This window comes from Haliaeetus albicilla, chromosome 3 (assembly GCF_947461875.1).
Source record: "Haliaeetus albicilla chromosome 3, bHalAlb1.1, whole genome shotgun sequence".
Classification (NCBI taxonomy): domain Eukaryota; kingdom Metazoa; phylum Chordata; class Aves; order Accipitriformes; family Accipitridae; genus Haliaeetus; species Haliaeetus albicilla.
This window is the reverse complement of record NC_091485.1, coordinates 20,616,701-20,643,239: the sequence shown is the minus strand read 5'-3', so window position 1 is coordinate 20,643,239 and position 26,539 is coordinate 20,616,701. Positions and strand designations below refer to the sequence as shown.

At 43.3% G+C, this 26,539-nt stretch overlaps 2 protein-coding genes across 12 annotated transcripts in view; both read left to right on the top strand.

Annotated features, from left to right (window-relative positions):
* The window catches only part of MTCL1 (microtubule crosslinking factor 1), a 115,168-nt gene extending 111,977 nt beyond the window's left edge, over positions 1-3,191 (top strand). For 8 of the 11 annotated variants that reach the window (XM_069779018.1, XM_069779017.1, XM_069779014.1 and 5 more), the window contains one exon: positions 1,964-3,191. In XM_069779018.1, coding sequence (XP_069635119.1) covers positions 1,964-2,173 — 210 coding nt within the window. In that variant the 3' untranslated portion in view covers positions 2,174-3,191. The remainder of the gene's footprint in view (positions 1-1,963) is intronic. The other 3 variants (XM_069779020.1, XM_069779019.1, XM_069779015.1) reach the window with 1 other exon arrangement.
* Positions 1-26,539, top strand: part of LOC138684714 (uncharacterized) — a 334,210-nt gene that overhangs the window by 142,035 nt on the left and 165,636 nt on the right. The gene's annotated exons all lie outside the window — the stretch shown is intronic.

Here is a 26,539-nt window from a genome sequence, read left to right as displayed (position 1 = left end):
GGGAGGCAACAGTGGAAATAAATTTTGTTGTCACCATGCTGACTCTCATTTACTGCTGTGAAACTAGGATAAAGCAGCCAGAAGCAAGCAGCACTATAAAGAGATCATTTTAAGCCACTGTTTAGAAAGAGGCTAAGACAAAACCCGCAGATCTCATAGCCTCAATTCACCATGTTGCGCTGCCTGTGAGTGTTGCTATGCACATGGATTTATCTTAACAAATCTGAGTCTAGTGGCAGCTTTCACAGAACGTATGTTGCCCCAGGCACAATGGGATAAGCTGAAGTAAGGACACGGAGTCAATCTTCTTGTTAGCACCAACTTATATTTCAGCCTTACCATTGTTTTAGCAAGGGTTGCTCTGAAGTTTACGGCACAGAGATGGGCTGGGGGGCGAGGATGGAGAGAGGCAGCGGTGTAGGCCTAGGCTCCATAGCCCCCTGACCAGCTTCTGTGGTGGCTCACTGGTCTCGCTCTCTGTGAGCGCCGAGGGCAGATGAACACAGCTCTGCCTTGAGCAGTGATGTGCAACTGTACATCACCCTGTTGGCTGCATATTGCCCAAAGGCACCAAGGTTTGCCCTTTGCAGAGGTTTCCCCAAGTCTGATGATGCACTCTCCCCAAAACACAGGCCTGCACAAGCTCCATTTCCCATACCTCAGTTCTGTGATCTTTCTGTCATGTAACATTCTTGTTTGGTCCTCCCACTGCAACGGAGAGGTTCAATGGCAGATCACCTTGTTTTTCACTGCCAGTCATATCATGTTACCTACTCCAGTATTCTCCATCCCTAGTCATGTTTCTGCTTCTCCATGTGAAAGAGTGTGCTGAATCCTTTCCTTCCTACTTTATCATTTTACTGATACCTTGGTTTTCCTGTGCCTTACCGTGCCAGAGCTTTTCCTTTGCATTGTATTGTTTCTGGTCTCTCTCTTCATCTATCACCAGTTTGGATTCTGATTTTGAGACTGTTTTTTATTGAACTCTCCTGTCCGCTCCAGTGACTGCTTCTCAGTGTACACATTTCTATAGGTTGACAAACTCCTCTGATTTGCTTTTATAAGTTACAAAGTATGCAATGAAATTCAGAAGATTGGCTTTGGCACGACAAGACAGACTTGCTCCTACAATCACTCATCTTGATGTAAGGAGCATTCAGAGTGAGGCAGGAAGACTAGCTGTGCTATGAGCAAAGTCCATAAATATTAGAGACAATTACCAACTTAGTGTCAGAGTGAAAAATCACAACTGCAGATTGTTTCTAATCGCAAAGGCAGGCTAACCAAGCCTGAACAGTGGAAAGTTGGTGGAGGAATAAAATTTCTGTTTTCTTCCATTTCTGTGAATGTCATATTTAATGTACAGTACCACTGAATCCTGTAATTCAGGCTTCAGCAGCTGGCAGTAAGAAGCGATGTTGCAGAAAATGAAATCTGTAGCTAAGCCTCATCTTTAATCCTGCTGGAAATCATAACTGCTCCTGTAGTCATTATTCTGCTGCTAAGAAGTCTTTCCTGTGTGTCAGTCTGAACTCTGAAGCAGGCAAAAGGAGTCAGTGGTTGATTTTCACCGCACTTGCAAATGCCAAACTTAGCCCTTTTATGTCAGGTCAGCACTTAGAGCAATGTGATGTATAGTGGATTTTCCAGAATTACCATGCAAATGTACTTTTCAGCTCTTCTCTTTCTAGCATAAGGAGAATTAGCAAATGGAAGTTTGTCAGCTACTCCAGCTCATCCCAGACCTCTTTCTTTCATTCTCTCCTTACCTATTCCACAAATCACGGACATACATGCAGATACCTGGAGCCCACACACAGCCAGATGTTCACTGCTTGCTTTTGTCCCGTGACATGACAGATGCTTAGGTTTAGTTTGAATTTTTTGTTTCTTAATTCTTTGCGCATCCAGATGGCCTCTAATGCAAGTCACTAACTGCTGTTTTGCTCTCTTGGCTGCCAAGGAACTACCTTGTTCTGCACTAGCCCCGTCCCTCCAACCCTGCTTCTCCCGGCCAGAGAGACCAGCGAACCGTCGCCCACCGTCACGATGGGCTTCACATTCCCCTACTGCCTCACAGTCGCAGTCCACCGGAGACCTGGCTTCCTCAGAGGAGAGCGGAAGCAAGGAGCTGCTGGCAGAAACCCCCAGCCAGGGAGGCGAGCCCACCTGACTCTGCACGGGAGCAGAGGGGCTGCAACTTGTCTCTGCCAGGTCGCCTGCCAGCCACCTGTGCCGCTTGAAGAGAGGTCTGCTTGGAGACGTCAAAGAATGTTCTCAGATGCAGCTGCTGAATGTCCGACCTGGGAAACAGAGGTGTTTCTAGAATGAAACAGTTAATGTGCCTGTAATATCTTAATTTTTTTCATAGCTGAGAAAACTATTTTTGTCTCCATCTTTTCTACATACAGTATATTAACAAAAAAAAACCAAAAAAAAGGGTAAAAATTATATAAAGTAAAATTTAAAATAAAATGTAAATTAAGTTTTAAGGGAATTTGAATACGTGCTTGCGCTCTCTCCAAATACTGACTGCCTTTTGGTTATATTTGCACTGTTATGTTTTCAATTTTGGTTTGGGGTTTTTTGGGTTGGGTTTTTTTTATTTCCTATAAAACTAAGGTCTTAAGTTAATTTTATTCTATTGTAATGTCAGTGTTACTGGTTTTTAAAAGTAAGGTTCTTAAAGATGCTTCAACTGTCTGAAGCGATACCTTTCAAGTAGTGAAGAAAGCCATTAAGCTAGTTCACTAAACTTGTACTGAGATGGAGGGGAATACAAGTAAACACAAGAAAAAGTGTAAAAAAAGAATGCCTCAGAAAGTCCATTTATGGAGTTAGCTGTAAAATACACCTACAATACTTGACTTGCATGCCTCTGGGTCCTCGCACTTTAGTGCATGTAAATACTGCTACTGTACCATCACGTAATGTGAGTCGATCTGTTTCACTGTAATATTGTGAATTTACCTGTACTGTACTTTTATTGTTGGTATTCTTGCATTGACTATACAAAAAGAGTTTTTAAATTATTGTTAGCAGTTCAACTGGCTATGTACAGCGTTTACTGAGAACTTCCTTCGTTTTAGGAAAATCATGGAGATCTCTGGGCATACTAAATTGTAACTGGTCTTGTTTAAGAGTCTGTTGGAGACCATGTGAAGTGGAAATAAAACCCTCAGTATTTACAAGCCGTTTGAGCGCTTTGTGATTTTTTTATGGTGCTACTTCCCAGGTTCATTTAACTGGGGGGGAGAAGCCCCCAAAGTCTTCCTTTATTCATAAGGTAAGAAGAATGCTTCTGTATATGAAATAAATCATGGCAAAGCCAAATATTGTGCTGTGCTCCACAGACTCTTGTGAGCACTAGATCAGGCCATGGGAAGGTTTCTAAATTCCCTCACTGAGCTTTGCAAAACAGGTGCTCGTGCGGATAGTGGGACCCATCTTCTCATCTCTCTGAGGCCGTATGGCTTATTGCTTTCAGTCCTTCATGAAAGTGGAAACTAACTGGCTAAACATAATACCAGAAATATGACATGTCCTGTGTTAATCCAAGCTTATGTCTCTTCTGCATTACACACAGAGACCAATAAAACCAGGGCTTTTGTAAAACCAGTAGCTAACACTGAGAAGTAAATGCAGCCGAGAATTTGTGCACTTCCAAGAGGTGGAAGCCCCTTGAACTACTTTGCCTGGGACCATCTGTTCGACCATATGCATTCTCTGGGAGCCCCAGAGCTGCTCTGACTAGTTATCCCATCACTGAACTGGCTCATTCCTGTTGGATGTCCTTTGCCAAGGCTTTCTGAGGCTTGTTTGTTAAAGTGCACCATCTGGGATCCCTAGAAGCCTTCCTAGTTAGCTCTGTCAAGCAGTAAGCCCCTCACATCCTGTCCTGCTGTGTCATGGCCAGCTTTCTAGGAAGTTTAATTCAGCTGTTGGATGAGAACAAACTCCCTAGCTCCAAATAACAGCCCGTCGAGGTCTGATTTCTCCTGTATCATTTAGGACTAAGGCTATTAACCTAGTGTCAAAATATTCACCTGTGGGTCATCATTACGAAAATTGCCACTTACCAAGATAGGCAGTGACTGAAAAGTACTGTTGTCTAATGGCTCTCTGGTGCCTCAGCCAAAACAAGGGGTGTCCAGAGCCGGTCCTGAGCAGCAATAGTCATATGAGTGATAATTGTCTTCCCAGCTGTCTCAAAGCCTCACTGCTAGCATTTTTTGTGAGCATTAAGTTGACCCACCCCAAGGCCAAATGCGTAAAATTGTCCATGGTGGCCACCCTACTTGCTTGAAAATCTTCTTGCTGCAACACTTTGCTGAATTATTGTAATAATTTCAGTTTGGGAGTGGAAGGAGAAGCATGTGGAAGAAGTGTTTAGAAGATCAAAGAAGAGTCATGATGGTTACTGAAGAAGACTTACGCAACAACTGAAAGATTGTTTGTTTTCAAAATCTCAATTACCAGGAGCAGCTTTGCAGGGAGGGGGGGAGGGGTTGCTGCTTCCTTAAAAGCTCTTTCTCCTAGATGAAGTAAGTTAAAGTTGCAAATGAATGAGCAACATTGACTACCAGCAAGTAAAAATGCTGTTCTGTTTCTTGTGACAGCTGTAATTTTTTTTAAGGGTGCAGAAGAAAATTCAGGTGGCTGATTTGTAGCTTTGATACCAGGAAATGGTATTTGCCATTCAAAACAAGGATACACCAGCCTGCAGAATTAGCTGCTGCCATCCTGGAATAAGAAGGTCTGTGAGGATAAGCAGCTTCCTGTGGCTTGACAGGTAAAATGCTTATGAAACAGCATGAATCACTGAAACAAAAGCGAGACAGCAAGCAATAGTAAGAAGGAGAAGGTTAAGTGCAAATAGGAATTCTGCAGACGATCTTAAAAGAATCACATTAATTAAAAATAAGTTCCTTTCTAGTCTAATTAGCAAACACAGTTACACTGAAAAATATCACGTGTTTCTACTGGCTCTTTGGAAACACCTGGGCTTTTATCTTCCAATGTTGTTGCTGGTGGGGTTGGGGGATTCCCTCCTACCCCTGCATTGTTCCAGCATGCTTCATAATTACTTAAATAAAACATAAAATAAATGATGGGAATGTAGTCCATCTAAGGTTATTTTTAAAGCTTCTAAGAGAAAATGAAAAGCCTTTTTAGAAGGTCTGCAGCTCATTCAGTGTCTGTGCAGTATCTGAATTATTGCCTCATGAATAATCAGGGCAGGAGAAGCCTCACAGATTGCCACAGAAATTAGTGTAAAGGGATTTGAATATGTCTGTCACAGCTTTGCCTGATGAGGCTGAAATAGATAGCTGGATTTCACCCAGAGGTTTGTGGTGCCTGAAGACAATGGCCTTGGGATATCACCTGGTCCGGCAACACAGCAAGCATCAGGAGCAGGACTGCGACCCATGGCATCCCTCCCAGTCCAGACAGCTTTTGGGGGGGGCTGCAGCACCCCAGGATGTTGGGCTGTCCCTCCTGCCACAACACTGCAGTGCCCACGTGGATACCATGAAGGGGAAAAGTCACCCATTTCCCCCACTTCATGCCTCTCCGCAGTCAGCCACCCCCCGACACGCTGCCTTCCCCTTTACACACCAGGCAGGCATGGATACATACCACTGGTAATGGTGTTCAGCCTCTTAACTCACATACCCAAGTCCCCAAGGAAAGACCCAAAATAGGACAACAGGGCAACACATCTGTGTTGTGCCTCGGTGCCTGGACAAGGACTGGGCTTGGACCATCCTTTCCCACCCCACTCTTTCGCTCATGTCCCTCTCTGCGCAGAGGAAGTCGCCATGCATTTAGGGTACCCCAAGGCATGCATCTTCCCTCCCACACACATCTTCTTCCCTGAGTACCTGGAGGCATCAAGCACCCCCATGCTCTCTTTGGAGGTACCACACCTCTTGCTTGCTCCTTGTTCCCCTGTTTTCACTTTTATGTAAATCACTGCAACCTGCTAGAGTACTATTAACCTGCTGAGTACATATAATTTTCATATGAAATGACAGCTAATGTCTTCAGTATCCATATAGCCCAGCCTGCTTTCTGGAGAGGCCCAATGGCTTTAAGCAAAATCTGCTTCCCTTCTCTGTTTATCATCTTCTTAAACATCTTGTCGGAGTATGAGACATTCTGCCTTCAGGTTTGGGTGAGAGAGATTATTGCCCTGCTATAGATGTGTCTAGAATAAAAAACTAGCACCTGTCTCTGAAAAAGACCATTTTTTTTCCTAGCAGAGCAGATTTAGGACTTCTCTCATTATTCATTCTTTTTTTGGTGTACAAACACCTTCTGGAGGCCAGTGTCAGCATCCTATGAAAAAAATGTGAGAAATCCTGAGAGCACTTGGTGGTCTGGGCAGGATTTTGCAGGTGAGGGACTGCTCAACCGGCTGCTTAGCAAAGCCAATGCAGCCTCTTGTACTGGCGCTGGCCTGAAGAAAGGCTCCTCAGAAGTCACTGGTTTGGCAGCCATCAGTTGCAGGTTAGAGCTGCAAGAGGTCAAAAGGTGGGTGGCAGAAATGCTCCCCTGCTGGGCACCCACTTACCTGGGTTAGTCTTGCCCAGGGTGATGAGGTCTGAGGAGAGAAGGTCATAGAAAAAAAATTTAAAAGCCAGTATACTTGGCAGCTGCAAGTAGATGGATATCTGAATGAGAAGAAGAAAGAAGGTAGTTTGGATATTGCATTTTATATGTCTCTTGATGGCAACAAGCCTGGCTGAGCAATGTAAGCAGATACTGCACTAAAAGGGAAGAGTGCTGCTAGGCTATGCAATGTGAATCCTAGTAAATGCCAACAACAACAAATTTTGTTTTGTCCTTTTCAGTCCCTAAATATATATTTTTTTTTATACCTTAATTGGATTTTTTTAATTTCTACAGTAAGATTTAGAATAGGTTTACACAGAAAAATGTCATGGACCCACGTACTCTTCTCATCCCCTTCTTGCTTCTGTCCCCTGCTGTGATCCTTCTGGATTAGACTGCAGAAGAGAAAGCTGAGTTTAAGTGTACAGGCTGATGAGCAATGTGGCTGATCAGCCACAGGCATTGCTCAGCAGGCACCTCTTTCTCACTGAGTTGGTTGGAACCAACTTGGCTCCAAAATACTAAGCCCTGCAGTAAGAGGCAATGGGGCAAAATTTTGGCGTGTTGAAAAAAAAAATCCCACTTCATATAGGAGAGGACCAGTCCATATATTTTAGCTACTAAGAATCGCAATGTTAAATGCTTAGCAATTAAGAACATGTCTCATTGATTTTCTGCCCATGGAAGAGACTTAAGTAACTTAGACACTCTGAGAACTTTTATCACAAGTCTCTGACTACAGCTTCTGCATGATTGTCTTTAAAATACGGCCTTGATTCCTGATGTTGTCTGTGACAAGACGTGTATTGTGTTGTTCCTTGGCATTGGCAGGACAGAAAAAAATCCACTTTGCATATATGAATGAGAGGAAGAACAATAAAGGCCATGATTTTGTCACAGCTATTTCCATGACAAAACCAAGGACTTTTGAGAGGATATTTTCTTAGTACAATGTCACTGTGGTTTGTCATGGAAATCACAGCTTAGACAAAAATCAAAGCCTTGGCTTCACAAATTGTCTGTGATGCCTCTGACAACATCACACCTTCACTATGTGCACATAAAATGCAAGTTAAATATATTGCACAAGCATCTTAAGTGTTTTACAAATAGGAATTGATGTGTAGTCATATTAAAAAAAAGCATATTAAATGTATTTTTTTATAAAGTAGTAGAACCATGAAATAGTTTGGAGAAAACAGCAATAAGAAGTCAGTAAAGACAGAATTAACCCCTGAAGCAGCACCCTAAACTGTATTTGGTAAATAATGGGCCAGATTCTGATTTCCTGGGGAGCAGTCCTGGACCTGTGGCTTGGCTGTAGCAAACCTTGAGTTGTGCTACTGCATGGGAGGCCACATGAGGTTACAGACCTTGCCCATCTATAACACTGATAGTGTCTCTCAAAATCAGTCCACGTTTGACTGACAGGGAAGCCCCGAGCTGATGGAGCTGTTCTGTGCTGCATTTGTCCAACAAGCCCTTGAGTTTTCAGCAGGATAGACTGACCTGCCAAGCAGTGACATCCTGAAGAATGCAGTGACACCCAATGGAGGAGAAATGGTGGGACACTATTCCTTGAATTATACAACCCTTTCCACATCAAGAACAGAAGCAAAATTACTTATTCAGAAACTGCAGCACTAGGGTATAACACCTCCTCATATACATGGGTTACTTTTACTGAGCAAATAATTAGTGCATCTCCCTAGCAAAGAGCTAAATAATTTAGTAGAAACATTTCCCTGCTTAGAAGAATCTGCCTGAGCTCTGGTCAGCAGGTCTGTGTTAGGTGACCAGCAGCCCTCCTGATTCACATCAATTCTTCCTGAAGAACCAGGAGAACCTCTATTTGCTGCCGACCCTGTCCCACAAGCACTGCTCAGCCACCACCCGCTCCCAGATGCAGAACTGGTTTATTTAGCCAGTCCCACTACCAGGGTTTCTGGTTTCTCCCACTGGAGTGAGTTACCCTGAAATCACCCCAACACCAGTGCAGAAGATCCCTCCAGTGCTGGTTCTTCAGGTTGGGCAGAGGCAACTCCAAAACCCAATGAAGCCAGGACTGGGAACAGAGTAAGGTACTAGCTCACTGTTACCTGAGGCCACTCCTGACCTGAATGGAAAAAAAACCCCACCACCCTAAACTAAAATTAAATTGTCATTTGAGCTACTTAGCAAGTTAACTAAATTTACTGTGACCTACATATCAGAAAGCATTGGATATTTCTGTGGGAGTCAGGTCACTCAGTAAAATCTAGTTTAAAAATCCATACACACTTTTCTGAAGTCTCCATCAGTCTTACAGCAGAGAACGGCCAATCTGAAGCAGCACTGAGACATTTTTAACCCTGACATCTATTAGGTCAGGCCTGCAATGATTTTAGTCTCTTGTCAGGGTAGCAGACAATGCTGACAGATGAACTGATTAGGCTTGGTGCATATTGCAGTGCAGACATAGTAATTACAGCCTAGAAACAATCATTTAAACAGAAAATAATACATTACATGAAGAAAGTTCATTGCCAGCTGCCTAGAGGTAGCACCTCCATAGCTATTGTGCAGAAATAAAATACATCAGACAGCACATTGGGCATTAAATCTTACTAAAAGTACATCAGCTAAAGAGCAACCACTTATAAACAGCTGATATAGTCACAGAAGATAACATGATTAAATGTATATATTGAAAAGTCTCTTAAAGACAGACAGAGAAAGATGAATCTATCTATCTGTGTGTCTGTCTATCTTTAAAACAGAAAGTCTATTTTATCTTTTTACATCTAGATATGTGTATGTATATAAAGAGGAGTAAAAACAGACCCCCTAATAACAGATACCTTGCATGGTCTATAAAATGGCCTTTTCCAAAACGGGGCAGAGGAGATGCCTTTCTAGACCAGGACGGAAGCCAAGCACCCAGATTTTTCCACACTTCTTAGCATCGTTTTCTGTGCCATATCAGCATCATTGAACTTTTAACCACAGACTGCTGCAAAGCTGGTCTTTGGAAATAAAAGACCTGAGTTACCACATAGTGTTTGCTCTGCTGTTTTAAACAGTATTTGTGTATAAAAGCTCAGCTCAGATTAAGAAGATAAATACAATACAGAGCTTTAAAGATAAGTTAAATGGACAGTGAAAATTGGCCTTTAATCTACTTAGGAAGTCTTTGTGATTAAAGTCTAGCATTTTTTTCTGTGTTAATGAAGGACTAGGCAAGATGGTGACTGAAGAAATATCTGGGGAATAGCATGTAAGCCATGGCTGGTTTTGTTTTTGTCACTTTTCTTTCTAACTCATTTACACAGATAAATTTTGATTTATTTTCCATATCAGTGTGATCAGATCAGAAGCATACAGACACTATCAAAAGATGCGTGCATTGCCTTTCAACCTCCATCACTGCACATTTCCTTTTCCCAGCAGGCATCTGAGTGTTCTACCATGTATGTAAACCTCCTTTTGATGCATGTTTTATGCAAATAAGCCTTCGCTTTAGGGAGCAGCAGGCCACGAGCTGGCACATATATCAAACAGCATGTAAATCCTTCCCCACTGAAGGCGTGGTTTATAGCATGCCACCGGATTGTAAAAATGTAAAACATCTGTCAAATACTGTAGAGCTATGGCACAATGGCTGTTAAAAACAGCCATGCATTGCGTTAACAGAGTGTATGTTTTGCAAAACCTTCTCTGAGACACTTACACCCTCAGCAGTATATTCAAAAGCTCTAAGGAACAGCAGTTAGTCCTCCTGATGCTTTACACTGGATTAGAAAGCAGAGGAAACGGGCATGGATCTCAGTTTAAACCAAGCTAACCAGAGTTTAGTTTATTGACAGAATTTGCTGGCAATTGGTTTTAGCAGCAAGATAAAAATAATATTAAAAAGGCACTAGTGTTCACTGGGCTATTTTGGAAAGCCCAAGGGCAACCTGAGTGGAACAAATGCATTGTGCAGGGAGGTATCACTTGAGGTAAGGCTGCCCTCAGTTAACCCAGTATTTTCTGAATGAGAAATGGAAATGAAACATTATGTCCCAAATGAAATCAAACAGGCTTTGTGTGCTCACCCCCTCTGAAAAACTGGTTATAAGAAACAGACACCTAAAAATAATTTTCTCTCTTCCATTCAGTCCTGCCACACTTACCACTTCAGTATTTGAATGCTACTATCCCATGGTTTAACAAACAGCATGACTAACATCTGTCCCGTAATTTATTTGCTCATCCTCTCCCTCAGGAAAGACCCGTGTGCAGTGGAGACTGTTTTTATTATGTATACACACAAAAAAATACCTAATTACACAAGCACACACATGTCCATATAAGTTTCTCAGAGAGGGCAAGATGAAAGCAAAGGGGCCTCATACCTAGGGCAGGGAGTGCTGAGGTTTGTGCTGTGGGAATGGGGGGGGCCGGGGCTAGACGGGCCCCAAAAGGTGCTGCCCAGACACACCTCACCCTTCTCCTGGATAAAGCACGGTTGTGCTGGGAAGGTGTTTGCTCTTGCCATAACACTGCTGCGGCACGTCATCTCTAGCAGCATAATTGACCAGACACTCCTAGTGACTGGTGTGGTGGTTATGGAAATGTTGGAGTCCCATGTGAGTTTTAGCTGTAGCTGCTACATACAGTGCCAGGTAACATAGAGCAAAAGAGCTTGACTAGTAATGATATACCAGGATTTCTTCAGAGAGTTTTAAAGTTTTCTCTATATTACGGCACTGTATTTTACCAGGAACTTGTTTTTATATTAGTGGCAATCTCTGTGCAATTCTGTTGTGCTGGAGTGACATGCAGAAGAAGCAGCTATTTCCTTAGTACAGGAAGAAATTGGGGTACTAATTAAATTTGAACAAGTAGAGGCAGGAGAAAGGAATCTCTTTGTGTCTCTGTTTCTGGAAGTGAGAGAAACAGATTTACAAGTAGTTTCTTGGAACTTGGCCTCTTTGAATAGGGAAAATCCATAGGCATTCAGGAAATACATTAATGCAGTAGCAGCGCTATGCAAGAAAAGATCCACTTCTAGTTATTTTCACAATGCAGGCTGGATGCCCTTTAGTTGGCTCTGTCCTGTGACTGAGGACAGAAGTGCTCTTGCCCGTTTTTCTAGAGGTTTATGTTCTCTGTGAAGATATATTTGTATTTTTTTAACTTGATGGGAAATCCAACAGTGGAAAAGTTACTCTTCCAGAGACTTCAGCAGGCTTGAGCACAAGGGGTCAGGCAGCATCATAGCAAGACTAAGTGACAGCTAACATAAGAAACTACAACTGCTCATCCAATTTCCAGGAGCCAAGATAAAGGATGCAAGCCACCAGCACCCAGCAGGACTGTGTGTGACTTTCAGCCTCTTTTCTAACTACCCGTCTGAATTTTGATACTGTTTTCCCTGTTCAGATCCTATATGAGCACAGACAATGCTTACACAGCCATTTGCTTCTTGGGAACATATGGCAGTTTGCTTTCTCTCGTATGATGGTTGCTGCTTTGCCAGCTGGGAAACTGAGGCATTTAGAAGTTAAATGATTTATTTAATGAGGTGCAGCAGGGCTTGGAACACACCCCATTCCTGCTCCTTCCTAGGCTGTGTTGAGTTCACTAGGCTGTCTTTTCACTAACGGCAGATCAATGGCAAGGTTTAATAAAAGCTTCCAGATCCTATGCATTTTTCCATGAAACAAGGGGCCATCAGGCTAAAGAAGGTGAGCCTGTAGGAGGAGACCATCCCTCTGGTGTTAAGGAGCAGATCTCTTAGTATTGCCAAGCATTTTAGTTGATAAGTGCCTTTAAAAAGTTACTGAGCCATGTTTTACACTGCCTAAAGCTTCGCCAGCAAGAGGAGACAAGGCATTACGGCCACAGGCATCACCTCCAGCCACTGTAAGGGGACTGTAGCCCTGAACTGGATTCCTCTGGGCTGCACCCTCCTGGTGAAGATGAAACTGCCCAAACAGACTGCAGCTCTGGGTGCTGTTGGGCACCCTCCATGAAGAGAGCAGCTCCAGCTGCAATGATCCTGGCCATGGGCTTTCCGCTGCTGCCTCACTTATAGCTCCCCGGAGCCCAGAGGCGGACCTGCTTCCCACCAGGGTACTGCACTACGTGGTCAGCACACAAGGGAGCGTGGAGCAAAATGAGCAGGGCAGTTGGAGTGCGCATATTCATGGATCACCCTGCATTTATGTTTCCTGCTTTTTCCAAGAATGACGGCACAAAACAACAGAATCATAAATGCCACATTTCAGCTGGTTTCCAACCTGGGAGTGTGAAATGTACATGTGCCTTAACTGCTACTGTGGAAAACACCTTTCAGTTCAAGCCAGCATCTTTGAGGATTTCTTGGGAGTTGCAGGTGGCATGCTGCCATATATAGGGATTTTAATGCAAATAAGAACTGGTCTCAGTGGTGAATGAAGAACATGGATCCTTATGAAAATGTGGTGCTGGCGGGCATGTCACAGACTGGCGGCAACATCAGTCTCAAAAGTGGTGCTGGCCTCCTGCCATTGCCCAGCACAGTTAAAGGCCAGCTTGGCAAGCAGTGGCGACATTGTGTGGAGCTGTTTGTACAGTGAGTATGGTGTTGCAGATTGGGAAAATGAAATCTAGTACCACCTCAATCTGTTTCCTTATGCTTCCTCCACCAAGGGTGGGACCAGGCCTGAGTTTAAAACAAAAAAGAGGAAGGAAAGAAAAAGGTCAGTTGTGTTTAATGTAACATTTAGCTCTATGGATGGCACCAAGTTTTGATCTGTGCCTGCTTGTCTGTGCCTGACTTGTCTGTGCATATATTCTTTTGTGATGGGAACCAGTAGAGCAAAGCAGCTGGGACAGGGTTTTACTGTGGTGTTGAAAGAGACCCCTAGCACCTGCAGGGCACTCTTTCTCCTCAGTCCCATCCTTACTCAGCTCACTGGGGCCTGGCATGGAAAAGGAGGATACATGTAGTGCCTGTTGTCTGCTAAAGACTGTGAAACCACTCCAGTGTCAACTGTCTGGGCACTGGATATCTCCAGAAGGAAATGGTGGTAAAATTGTTCCTGGAAATCTAGTGCTATTCTAGGAAATGACAAAAGTTTGCTGTAGCAATACCAGAGCATCAGATGATTCCTTCACACATTCTTAGTAAGGTCAAGTTTCAAAGTCAGGGCACAACCTTAATTTTAAAAGACAAGCCTTTTTAAATAATCCTGATATGGTTATGACCGAGCAGCTGTGCCATTGTAACCATATTCTCCTTTAGCATCAACAACAGGAGGCTGCATTCTGCCTTGAAGGATGAGGAGGGCAGAAAGGTCACGGTTTTAGAGCACTGTTTGTTATTGTTGTGGTGGGTTGACCCTGGCTGGAGGCCAGGTGCCCACCAAAGCCGCTCTATCACTCCCCTTCTCAGCTGGACAGGGGAGAGAAAATATAACAAAAGGCTTATGGGTTGAGATAAGGACAGGGAGAGATCACTCAACCAATTACCGTCATGGGCAAAACAGACTCAGCTTGGGGAAAATTAACTTATTGCCAATCAAACCAGAGTAGGGTAATGAGAAATAAAACGCAATCTTGAAACACCTCCCCCCCCCACATCCCTCCTTCCTGGCTCAACTCCACTCCCGGCTCTCTCCACCCCCTCCCCCCAGCGGCACAGGCAGATGGGGAATAGGGGTTGGGATCAGTTCATCACACCTTGTCTCTGCCACTCCTTCCTCCTCAGGGGGAGGGATCCTCACTCTTCCCCTGCTCCAGCATGGGGTCCCTCCCACAGGAGACAGTCTTCCAAGAACTTCTCCAACATGGGTCCTTCCCTCAGGCTGCCATTCTTCATGAACTGCTCCAGCATGGGTCCCTTCCATGGGCTGCAGTCCTTCAGGCACAGGCTGCTCCAGCATGGGTCCCCTATGGGGTCACAAGTCCTGCCAGAAAACCTGCTCCAGCATGGGCTCCTCTCTCCACAGGACCACAGGTCCTGCCAGGAGCCTGCTCCAGCACAGGCTTCCCATGGGGTCACAGCCTCCTTCGGGCATCCACCTGCTCTGGCATGGGGTCCTCCATGGGCTGCAGGTGGATACCTGCTCCACCGTGGACCTCCATGGGCTGCAGGGGGACAACCTGCCTCACCATGGTCTTCATCACAGGCTGCAGTTGAATCTCTGCTCCAGTGCCTGGAGCACCTCCTCCCCCTCCTTCTTCACTGACCTGGGGGTCTGCATAGGGGTTTCTCTCACATTCCACTCCCCTCTCCACTGTAGGTGTTCCCTCTTAAATATGTTATCCCAGAGGCGGTACCAGCATCACTGATGGGCTCAGCCTTGCCCAGCGGCAGGTCCGTCTTGGAGCCGGCTGGCATTGGCTCTGTCGGACATAGGGGAAGCTTCTAGCAGCTTCTCACGGAAGCCACCCCTGTAGTCCCCCACTACCAAAACCTTGCCATGCAAACTCAATACAATTGTATATAATTTTGCTCAGTTTATTAATAATTGATTTTTTCCCCAGTCCTCTCAAATGTCACCCTCGTGTTTCTTCATAATTCTTCACTGAAGTTTTAAACATTCAAATTATAGATGGAAACAAAAGCAGACACAGAGTATTACAGATTGCCTCTTCCTCTCCTCGTGTGATTCAGTAACTTTGGCCAATAACACTACTTGGGATCTAGAAGTACTGGTAATTCTGTAATTTCTTCACACAAGTGGGTTTCCCTTTCTTCCCTGGTCTTGGGCCCTGCTTCTCCATCCTATGTGCACCTAGAGCACCCAAGGGATTTAGCAAGGGAGATAACACAGGATCAGGCCCTGGCAGTTTGCAGGGGATAAAGAAATCTGCTCCCACTGGGCCCCCAGCTGGCAGCATTTACAGCAGCTCTCCAGCACTCCCAGCAAATTGATCACTGTGCCAGAGCCCAGAAACAGAACCCACTCCCTGTTCCCGACGAGCCGCAGTGCAAGGGCAGGACACAAGCCGCTTGGGCATGAAGGATGGCATTTCAGGCTGCCTTTGAAATTTGCATCCAGACTACTCATCAAAGGTGTCTACTCCATTTTACATTACATATGAAAAGAAGAAAGACTATATAAGCTCTGCTAAGTGTCCAGATAAAAAAAGAAACTGTCCTATGTGTGGGTGCATCTGAAACCTGTAGCTTAACTGGCATTACATGGTAAGGATGAGAAGCATAGGAAATACAGTGCTGGAGGATTAATTTTGCCTTTGGAGGCTGTGCAGACAGCTGATTAAGCTAAGACCCTAGCAGATACCTTTATCTGCATTGTTCCTCCCAGATGCTTCTGTCCATCCATGGATGCATCCATCTTGCACATGCTGGCAAAAGATCCATGACTTTCATCCTAAGCAGTTTCTTAGTTCCAGACAAAGTTTCAGCTGTTGCTCTAGTTCTAGGAGGACCTTCATCAGTGCCCTAAATCCTGGTCCTAACCCTTTATGCTAACCTAGGGCAAGGAGGTACCCAATATTAACTGCCGTCATACCTGTACACCAGTAACGCAAAGCCCCAGTGTAAGGATCAGCCATGTCGTTTTCAGAGTCCACACTTCGTGTTAGGACTTAGCCTTAATTCTGTTGTAAACCCAGGCCAGAAACTCAGGTTTACATGTAGTCAAAATCAAATGCTTACCCACCCTCCATTTTTTACCAAAACACAAATATTTCACATCCAGACCAAGACACTGGCTAATGCCAGACATTTTTACTGATTTTAAAACTTTGAGAAACAAATATATTGCAAGGCTTGATCCTCCTGGTGACTTCTGAAGCCATTTACATCTATGTAAAAGGCCCATGGCTGAATTCCTTTGCAGAAATTACCCTACTAGTTCCACTGAGAATCACCAGTGACTCAGACAGGGACCCTAGCCCAGATACTTAGACTTGGTACTGTTTCTGTGCGCCCTGAGCAGAGGGGAAATGAAGGCGCAGAGACTGGGGCACTGCCAGCCACGTCTGCAGGAACCCCCTTACAGATGGAGAGCAGGAGTTGTCAAAGGGTCTCTTCCCTTCCACTCCATTTTAAAACATACCCAGAGGTACAATTCTTCCCTTATTTTCATCATACTAAAAAAGTTAGATTTTGGTGGGAGGTATTTCAGAGTCAGAGACAAACTTTACCTGACTTGTAAGGCTTTTTGTTCCAGGAACTGTCTCCTAGGCTGTTTACTGTCTAGCAGCCTTGCATTATTTCAGCCATGTTATACTAAAGGTAATAAAAATAAAGGTAACAATAAAGATCTATGATAATATCTTTATCAACAATCTGGACAAGGGGATCAAGTGTACCCTCAGTACATTTGTAGATGACACCAAATTGGGCGGGAGTGCTGATCTGCTCGAGGGTAGGAAGGCTCTACAGAGGGATCTGGACAGGTTGGATCGATGGGCCGAGGCCAATTGTATGAGGTTCAACAAGGCCAAGTGTCGGGTCCTGTGCTTGGGTCACAACAACCCCATGCAATGCCACAGGTTTGGGGAAGAGTGGCTGGAAAGCTGCCCGGCAGAAAAAGATCTGGGGGTGCTGGTTGACAGGTGGCTGAATATGAGCCAGCAGTGTGCCCAGGTGGCCAAGAAGGCCAACAGCATCCTGGCTTGTAACAGAAATAGTGTGGCCAGCAGGAGCAGCGAAGTGATCGTCCCCTGTACTGGCGAGGCTGCAGCTTGAGTACTGTGTTCAGTTTTGGGCCCTTCACTACAGGAAAGACATTGAGGTGCTGGAGCGTGTTCAGAGGAGGGCAACCAAGTTGGTGAAGGGCCTGGAGCACAAGTCTTATGAGGAGCGGCTGAGGGAGCTGTGGCAGTTTAGTCTGGAGAAGAGGAGGCTGAGGGGAGACCTTATCGCTCTCTACAACTGCCTGAAAGGAGGTTGTAGTGAGGTGGGTGCTGGTCTCTTCTCCCAAGTAAGAAGCGATAGGACAAGAGGAAATGGCCTCAAGTTGCGCCAGGGGAGTTTTAGATTGGATATTAGGAAAAATTCCTTCACCAGAAGGGTTGTCAAAAGCATTGGAACATGCTGCCCAGGGAAGGGGTTGGGTCACCGTCCCTGAAGGTATTTAAAAGATGTGTAGATGTGGTGCCTTAGGGACATGGTTTAGTGGTGGACTTGGCAGTGTTGGGTTCGATTCAATGATCTTAAAGGTCCTTTCCAATGTAAATGATTCTATGATTCTATTCTATGAGACTATAATACAGGGTAGCAACTACTGCTTTGCTATGGTTGGGCCATGAGCCCAATAAATATTTGGTGCCTTGGGGATGGAAGGTATTCTGTTAGGGATAAAAGTTTCCTTTTTTTGTAGTAAAAAGGGTGAAGAATTTTAACTTCTACTGAAAAACAAAACAAAAAATTGGTCAGAACTGTTCATTGCAGTCAAGAAAATGCTTTGAAGAGAAATATAGGGTTCTAAACCTCTTAAGCAGTGCTAAAGAGCAATCCTAGTTTTGCAATCAGCCTTTCCAGGTAAGGGTTTTCATGGGCACCCACTCATACTGATCCTGTTATGGCACTGTGGTTTCAAAGCAAGAGCAATAGGGCAGAATTACAGGGGGAAATACCATTAAAAACAGAAATGCTTTGTTTTTTGTTAACACTTGCTAAAAGTCAATGCATTATCAGTTTCCTGCTGCAAAGAGAAGGGATTTCTTAAATATTAAGATGTCACAGAGGGTCTATGCACTGAGACTATCAAACCCATAAATTATCGTCATATAAAAAACAATACAGCTAGCTATCATAGGAGCTTTTCCCCGTGAACCAGAGAGAGGACAGTGCTTAGTCCCATGGAGGTTAACATCTGGGAAAGCATTCAACTTACAGAATCCACAAATGACTGGCAGCCCACATTCAATTTGTTGTCTTGAATCAATTGAGAGTGGTGTGGGTGATTCCACAAGGGATATTATCCTGTTTGGCCTTAAGCCACTCACTGGAAAATATGCATACTGGAGGTGAAATTGAATTGCATAGATTTATCTTCTAAATATTCACCATATGCTCTCATAAAAGGGCATTCCAGCCCCATCTATAAAATAAGTTGTTTGTTGCGTAACTGTTTTCTTTAGGTTTTGCCTCAAACCCTCATGAGATCTGTAAACATTTGAGTTGTATACGAGATGTTAAATGAGCTTATTCCAAATTTTTAGAAAGGAAGCCTTGACAGCCTGAATGTTTGTTTACACATTGACTGCTCTGGTTTATGTAATTACAATCATGCTCCAGTCCCCCAGCGGTTTCAGCTTATCTCTTTCTATCCTAAAACAATTTGTGCTGTCTCAAATATTGTGGAAAAGGTAGGTACATCCCAGAAGGAACCTCATCTCAGTCATCATTAACAAACTTGTAACACAGAAAAGTAACACAACCCACTCTCTAGTTAAAAACATCTTGTGTGGTCTATAGAAAGCTGGCAAAATCAGCTGAAAATTAGAGCTGTACAGAATATGTATATGACAGTTATCTAGTAAAATAATAGGAATGTTTTAGTAGCTCCAGCTAGACTGAGCAGCAACACAAGAAAACGACTGTAATGACCTTGACACCTTGGCTATACAAAGCTAAAAGATGCCACAAGACCTCTGGGTGAGAGACATCAAAGAAGATAGAAAGAATTTCGACTGTGAATAGGCTTGGATTATGTCTAACACTGATTTCACTTGTAACCTGGTGTCACGGAGGCACGCACAATCAAATCCAGTAGGTGTTAAAACTCAGATTTATTCTCCAGTAAAAAGTTGGTTGGTTAGAACCCTAATAACATTAGTGAACTAGAGCCTCAATGATGTAAGGGGAATTAGTACTACACAGCCGATTTAAGAACCCTTTGGATTTAAAAGTGATGGCTCAAAACGCGCGTCTCACTCCCCTAAAAGCTGAGGGCTCTCTCCCTCGAGGAGCTACCTCGGGCAGTGCCCCGACCCGAGGGGGACTCCCTGACTGCAGACCCACTGCTCCGAGGAGGACTGATTCCCACATGTCCTCCTGTGGGACCCCGTTTGTACCCCTGTTGAATCTGACCTGTGGTCATTTAATTCTATTGGCCAGGAGGGTCACCTCGGTGTACCTGGCACGTCTCGATTGGTCTGTTCAACTTTCAACCTGCGGTCTCCAGGGTTTGGGGTTTTTTCTCATCTCCCTGCTGGAGAAGTTTTGTTTCCTGCTGGGGGGGGTGTACTGCCACAGGAAGGCAGCATGGTTTTTTCTGACAGGCATTTCACTGAAAAGCATGAATAGGAGTTTTTGATGCAGATAGATGAGTCTTGGAAGCAATAGCTGAATGTACACAGCAATGAAATTGAACTTTGGGAAGCTCAGGTAGGGGGACTTTTTAGTTAGATCACATTACTTTCACATGTTATTTTTCATTGAATATTACATGTTGAGATATAGGAACCAATTCCAACTGAATGATACTAATAATGTACAGAAACCAGACACATTCTGAAAGTGCCTTGTGTGCTCATATTAGCAAAATAAAAATAAAATAAAAATAAAATAATAATATTGTTAAATTTAATGAGCCATTATTGGATGCAATGACAGTGAATTTGAGAAGTTTCTCAGCCCACTGGCTTAGCTCTGTATTTGTGTTTCACTGGAAATTATAAACCAGATTCTCCTTTGCAGTAAGGTCACTGGCTTTTGCTATGTGGGAATGCCCAACTAGCACAGCTATCTCTGCAAGACACTGCATTGTGCCATTTTTTAACAAGGTCAGTGCTTATTAGCCTGGCCAAAGAGTTTTACTTCCAGCTCTAAGCTAGCTCCCCACACAATAGCTAAGGTATACCTGCATTGCACTGCCTTGTGCTACACAAATATACATCAAGCAAAGTTGCACTGAACTAAAGTGATGTTTTAAAAATCCATTTCCTGTTAAGGACTATATTGGCTTATTTAGTTCAGTCTAAGCTGTCTTCTCTCACTTCAGGATACGTCTCTTGCTGAGGCAAGCTAAGGCAATATAAAGCAGTTTTAAAGCTACATACACACACACACGGTGTTAAGCTTTGCAGTGGTTTACCTAAAGTGTTTTTTAAACCAATTCAGTTAAATGGGTATAATCTTTGTGTTTTGACAGGCAGAGAGATCCTGGTGCTTTGAAGTCAGCTGGACCTTTGCCAGCATAGTCAGGATTATTTGTAAGATCTTTATGCTGTGCCAGTGCTGGGAAATGCCATATAGAGAAAAGAAATTACGGTCTCAAAAGCTTGTCTGTAAACTGAAAGCAGGATTGAATGAACATCATCAACAAGCAACTTGTGTCTTTACAGTAATTAAAATCTGTAATAAAATGGAAGGCTCATTTCAAAATTCACAAAATCATTTAACTCCTCCAAGCACTGCTTCCCTATGAGTGTCTGATAAAAAAAATTCAAACTCTTAAAACATTTACAAAATCTAAACCCCAAACCTCATGAAAATAAAACCAATGAAGCTTCATGGAAGAAAACCCCCAAACAAACCAAAATAAGCCATCTGCCAGTAAATCATTGATCTGGACATGGATAAACCACAGGGCAAGAATAAAATATTAATTAGTGGTGTAGATAGATTAGAAACCTCTTCTTTGCACTTGCCGTTGTTATGGTGATTCTTCTTCCAAACACTCTCTCCTCCCCCCAAATGACATTGGCTCTCTCCATGGCTTTCCATCTGGCTCTTGCTTTCTTGTTTATCCCAATGAAATTAGCTCGACTGCTCATTTGTCACCTTGGAGGTGTAGTCGCTGTGAACATATGCAGCACAAGAGAGCAGGACAAGCAGATGGTACTTGAGAATAGATAAACAGACAGATGCATTAAAGAGACAGCAAAATTGTTGGTATGAAATAGCGTCTGGAAGGTGATGAATTGGGTTTGTGTTTGGTGAAGCATGGCCAACTCCCACATGCAAAGAAGTGTCATTCCCTCATTCTTGTTTTCTGTTAGGCCGCTGGGACATGCTGAGGGCTCTCCGAATTGCTGAAGCTCATGAATAAGAAGAATCAGGGATACCACGTTTCAGATACTATGCTAAGGTTTCTTGTGAATTGCTGGAAAATGTGACACATTTTCCTGGCTGCTTCTCCTTAACAAAACGAAAAACACAGCTCCATGAATCTGCACAGATCACTTCTGTTATTAACGTCTGCTCTTTGTCCTAGAATAGCTCAACTCAGTGTGCTATTTATGTTTTTTGTGGTATCTTATTTATGTGTATAGGAAAATTAATAATTTCATTATACATTCATTTAACTGCATTAAATGCAGAGTTAGTCCAGATTTATGTCAGGGATCAAATCTGTTGTCCAGAAAGAAACGATGAGAGTTATCCCAGAAAACCTGTGAGGAATTAAAGACACAAGCAGAGGCACAGCGTAGATGCAGACAGAACAGAGAATTAAGAGTCATCATCTATAAAAATGGACCTAGTTGGCCCTATCTGCTAGGCCAAAACCAATCTTTTGACCAAATGAGATTTTTAAAGATAATGAATATGGCATGTTTACGTGTGTGACATAGAAAAAGTACCTATTAAAAAAGGATATTGAGACAAAAGCAGAGTAATATTTACTTTGAGAAATGAGCACTACATTTGTATTAGTTACCGAGGTCAAATTTCTGTTTCCTGAAACATGAATGGAGTGGAGTTGGATACTAAGATCCAACAGCTGACAAACTTTACTCCATGGAGATCTTAACAGCAAGATTGCCAAGTTGCAGCTGTCTAGACTTGTACACAGTCACATACACATACATATAGCCTGGATTATTGAAAAGGCAACTGTTTAAAGAGACTGATGGTAGCAAAGGAGCCCATTTCCAGCCCTGCACACTGTCAGGAGTGAGGGGTGGGTTGGAGCTGGGGTGGGGGACAGGTGGAGGGGAAAGGGAAGAGGAGGCAGCAAGGTTGGGTACAGCACACAGGTGCAGTGAGCCCACATCTATGCATCTCAGATAAGGAGCACAATGAGGATGGGGAAAGGAAGGGGGAAGAGAAGGAAGGTTAAAAAGGGCCAAGGAGGAAGGGGATTGAGAGACCACCATGGGTGTTGGCGAGAAGGAAGATGGTTTGTAGGACTTCCTAAACTACTGGAGAGAAGGCGGGACTGGGGACCAGTTTGGAGAAGACAGTCTTTTTTGGACAGACTCACAGAATGTGTAGTGATGGACCTGGAGTGCGAAGGGAGCAAGTGCTTTATCCATGACTCAGCTGTCAGAGCAGGGATGTCTTTGCCCCAGGCATGTGTTTTGGCACCATCACTGTGAAGTCCTCCAGCAGGAGGCTTAGGCCGGTGACAAGGTAACACTAGCCTTTGGAGGGAGAGAGGGAGAAGAAAAATCCCAACCCCTTGTGCTGTATTAACCCTCTTAACTCAGCTGCTGCCTTCCTTCTTACCCTGTGAACCTCTTCCCAGCTCACCCTTAGAGCTTACTGTGTCACAAACAGTGAGAAAAACACAGATTATGTAGTTCCTTGTTCATGGTAAAGTGAAACTCAGTTTTGACCATGCTGCTGAGAAGTTGGAGCTGACTCTGAGGTAAACACACATATATGAGTCTGAGAAAATAAACATAAGAATGTAACTGTTAAGATTATTTTGGAAGAGACTGAATATTGTCGAGGTCTTATTAATGGGCTAGGGGATCTTCCAGCGTTTCCATGAACTAGGCTTGTAAGAAGTGGTGATGTAATTTGGTGTTCATTGCACTTCCTCTCCCTGCCCCCCACGTCCTGCCTAGTCTTTTAGCCATAAACTATTTTTTAAATAATATTAGTTATGAGTTATGTAATGCATTTCACTTTCAGCTGGACACAGAAAGCTCTCAGTGCTTTCAAGAGAGCTTTGAAGCAGCAGCTAAAACTGCTGAGGCAAAAATGGACACTACCTTCAAGCCTTGCCGTGGAAGAAACAGTTTCTGTAACTGGCAATAATACAGTGTGAATTCATGGATTCTCCCAAAACCAAAGTGCTCAGCACTTTTCACATACTAAGAATTGCCATGGCAGATATTAAGGGGAAGAGATACACTGACTTTTCCACCTGTCAGTGATGATGTGTATGTCTAGTCCCTCTGCAAAAATGAAAACATGCCATGCTAGAATCGGTAGCTGTCAATAAAGATAAAATATATCAGCAGTATTTTTTATTAAAACAGTAGTTTCCTGCCTGTGAAAATTGGTATAACTCAATATGCTCCAAAAGCTCCAGGATGTTCAGGAGTCTCAGCAGCCACTGTGAGATTGTAGCTCACTCACTTCCCATGCTAAAAATCAGAGGATTGTGCATGCCATTCCCCAGGGCTGGCACAGCAGTCAACACAGGGACAAGACCACAGCCAGGCTTGAAGCACACATTTGAATTTGAGGATCTTTCAGGCTTGGCTTTTTTGTTCCTTAACATTGCCATGGAAAGACTGCCTGGAGCCAGGTTGCAGCAGCCTCTGCATGTTCTCCAGACCCCAGAAGATGCAGGCTTTGTTTTCTGTGGGCCAGGAATGCTAATCCAGCACACATTTCAGAGTAGCGTTTTGTGTGCTCAGAACACAAGTGGAATTGCCAGGTGAATACTCTCATTTAACCTTCATTTGTTATCTCAGGGATAAGTATACACTGCTTCTCTGACCTCAGCACGATATACAAAGTACAGACCAAAGATTGTTGAAATGCAGCTTTTATCCCTTTGACTGATTTCTTTCTAGTCTTTGTTTCAGATTTCAGGGAACCAATGTGGATTTGTCCACATTTGAGCCATACTGGTTCCTGTTTCCCTTGCATGAAATGGATTCCCTGTTCACTTTGTCCCGGAGAGAAAAGATTTTGGTGCACAAGGAATGCTTGTTTTCTTGTCTCAGTTGCAAAATGTATCTCTTGTTTTATAGAACAAAAATAACTGATGTATGCAGGAATTAGAAAGACTTGATTTGGGGCTAGTCTATCAGTTCAGAGAGAGCACCTTGGCACCCTGGACACCTTGAACACCAGATTTTTGGTCTCACAACAGTGTTGCACAGTGTGTAATTCCACCAAGTCTTATTCACATCCTTACGTATGAGCATATTCAACACACTGTTGCACCTTGATCACTCATGCCATAAGATGTGGCATTACCTCCCGTGTTACAGCAGAAATTACAAATGAAGGGCAGAGTCCGGCTCCCATCATACCCCCTTGTGAGCTGGGTGAGGTACTGTCCTCATCACCTTCTCTCTGTCCTTGGAAAATGAAGGACAGCAACTTCTGTCTCCTTGAGATGCTCTGTTTTAGAACAGGTCTGGTATTCTCACTATGCTCCTGACACAATGCTTGCCAAGGGGAGAAACTGAAGTGAATCCCCCACCCCTCTTTAGTTTTACAGAGAAACTTTGTTTGGGCCAAACATTTGAGGACTAAGTTATGAGTTGCTGAGAGTTTTGGTTTGCAGACATATTAGGAGAACACTACCTCTGAGTAACCAGAAAAGGTATATTTAAAATTCATAGACCACAGCTGGACTATTTGGTGACATAGTGTTGTAACTGAATGATGGGAGGCCAGCATGCTTCAGACATCTGGTACACAAAAGAAAAAAGGAAACTCAGTAAGTTAAATCCAAAGTTTGTTTTAAAAAGCAAATCTAGTCAAGTTCTCTTGAAATTCCAGTTTGTCCCTTTCTATAAAGGGAGTGGCAAGTAGACACATTTTCCATACATAGCATGCACTGATTTCCTTTGTAAAACAGAGATTTAAAAAGTTAGAAAAAAAGAATGTTTTATACTAAAAGGAATTGCTTATATCATAGCTGCCTAAGTGGGTTTCCTGGCTCACAAATAGCATATAAGAACACCTAGTGCTCAGGTAATGAGAAGCACTGGGCAGTGGAACCACAGTAGTATCATTATGTTGATGCATTTCATTTTAGAAATGAAATGATGGGCTTTTAGTTTTAGCGTCATTTTTTTCTAAGGAATTACAAGGACAGATTAAATGGGATGGAAAGGAGCAAGGAAATGTTCAGGAAGAACACTCCTTCGATCACAGTTTGCTGCAGCGTTTAAAATGATATCCAGGATTTCCAGTATTCTGTCAGACCTTCCAGGAGAAATAGACTTCATCTTTTAGAATGAATTTCCATATTTATATATAAATACATATTTCACACAAATACCCTTGGCTATGGACAATATGTAAAATGCACAAAAGTGATTTCAGTACGAATTTAGAATCTTAATCTCCAATAAACCAACAATTATTATTTCTTGAATTATAGGGATATTAACTGATGTTAGTAGTACATGCTAAACTTTTAGGTAGGGCACATGATGGACGTGTTAATTACTTTGTAAAAACAGGTAAAGTTTAGTCAGGGGAAGGCAGATGAGGTGCTTCCCTTTACCCTGCTGAGAATCCTCAAGGGCAGCGTAGCATCCTTACCGTGGTCTGATGGCCTGACCTCTTTACGCCAAACAGAACACGAAGTACTTCCAGTGAAATTCAGATTAATCTTATTTAATACATTTTACCCTAGGCAGTACAAAGTAGAGGACTAACATAGTTGTAAGAATGAGAATTTAAGCCACTCTTTAGCCATCACATTTTAGGAGGAAACAGACCCTTGTGTATTCCCGACCACCTATCTTGAGGAGAATCATTCAAATAGTTTAGATTCATGAACCTAATGATTCAACTTTCAAATCAACAACTGTCAGTGCAACAGGAAGAACTCCAGGAAACCCATGGGTTGTTTTTCTGCTGCCGTATATCATGCTTGATCCCATACATGGATATAAAATAAATTTATAGAGTTAATGGTGCATGTGCAAATAGTGTAAGGGCAGAGAAAAGTCTATCAGTCAAGACTTAATCACAGTTTTTACATGTTCCCTCTCTCCCATGAGGGGAATGGTTTGTTTGTGTATCATAAACCTGGCTGAGCATATGATGAAACCCAGGGTG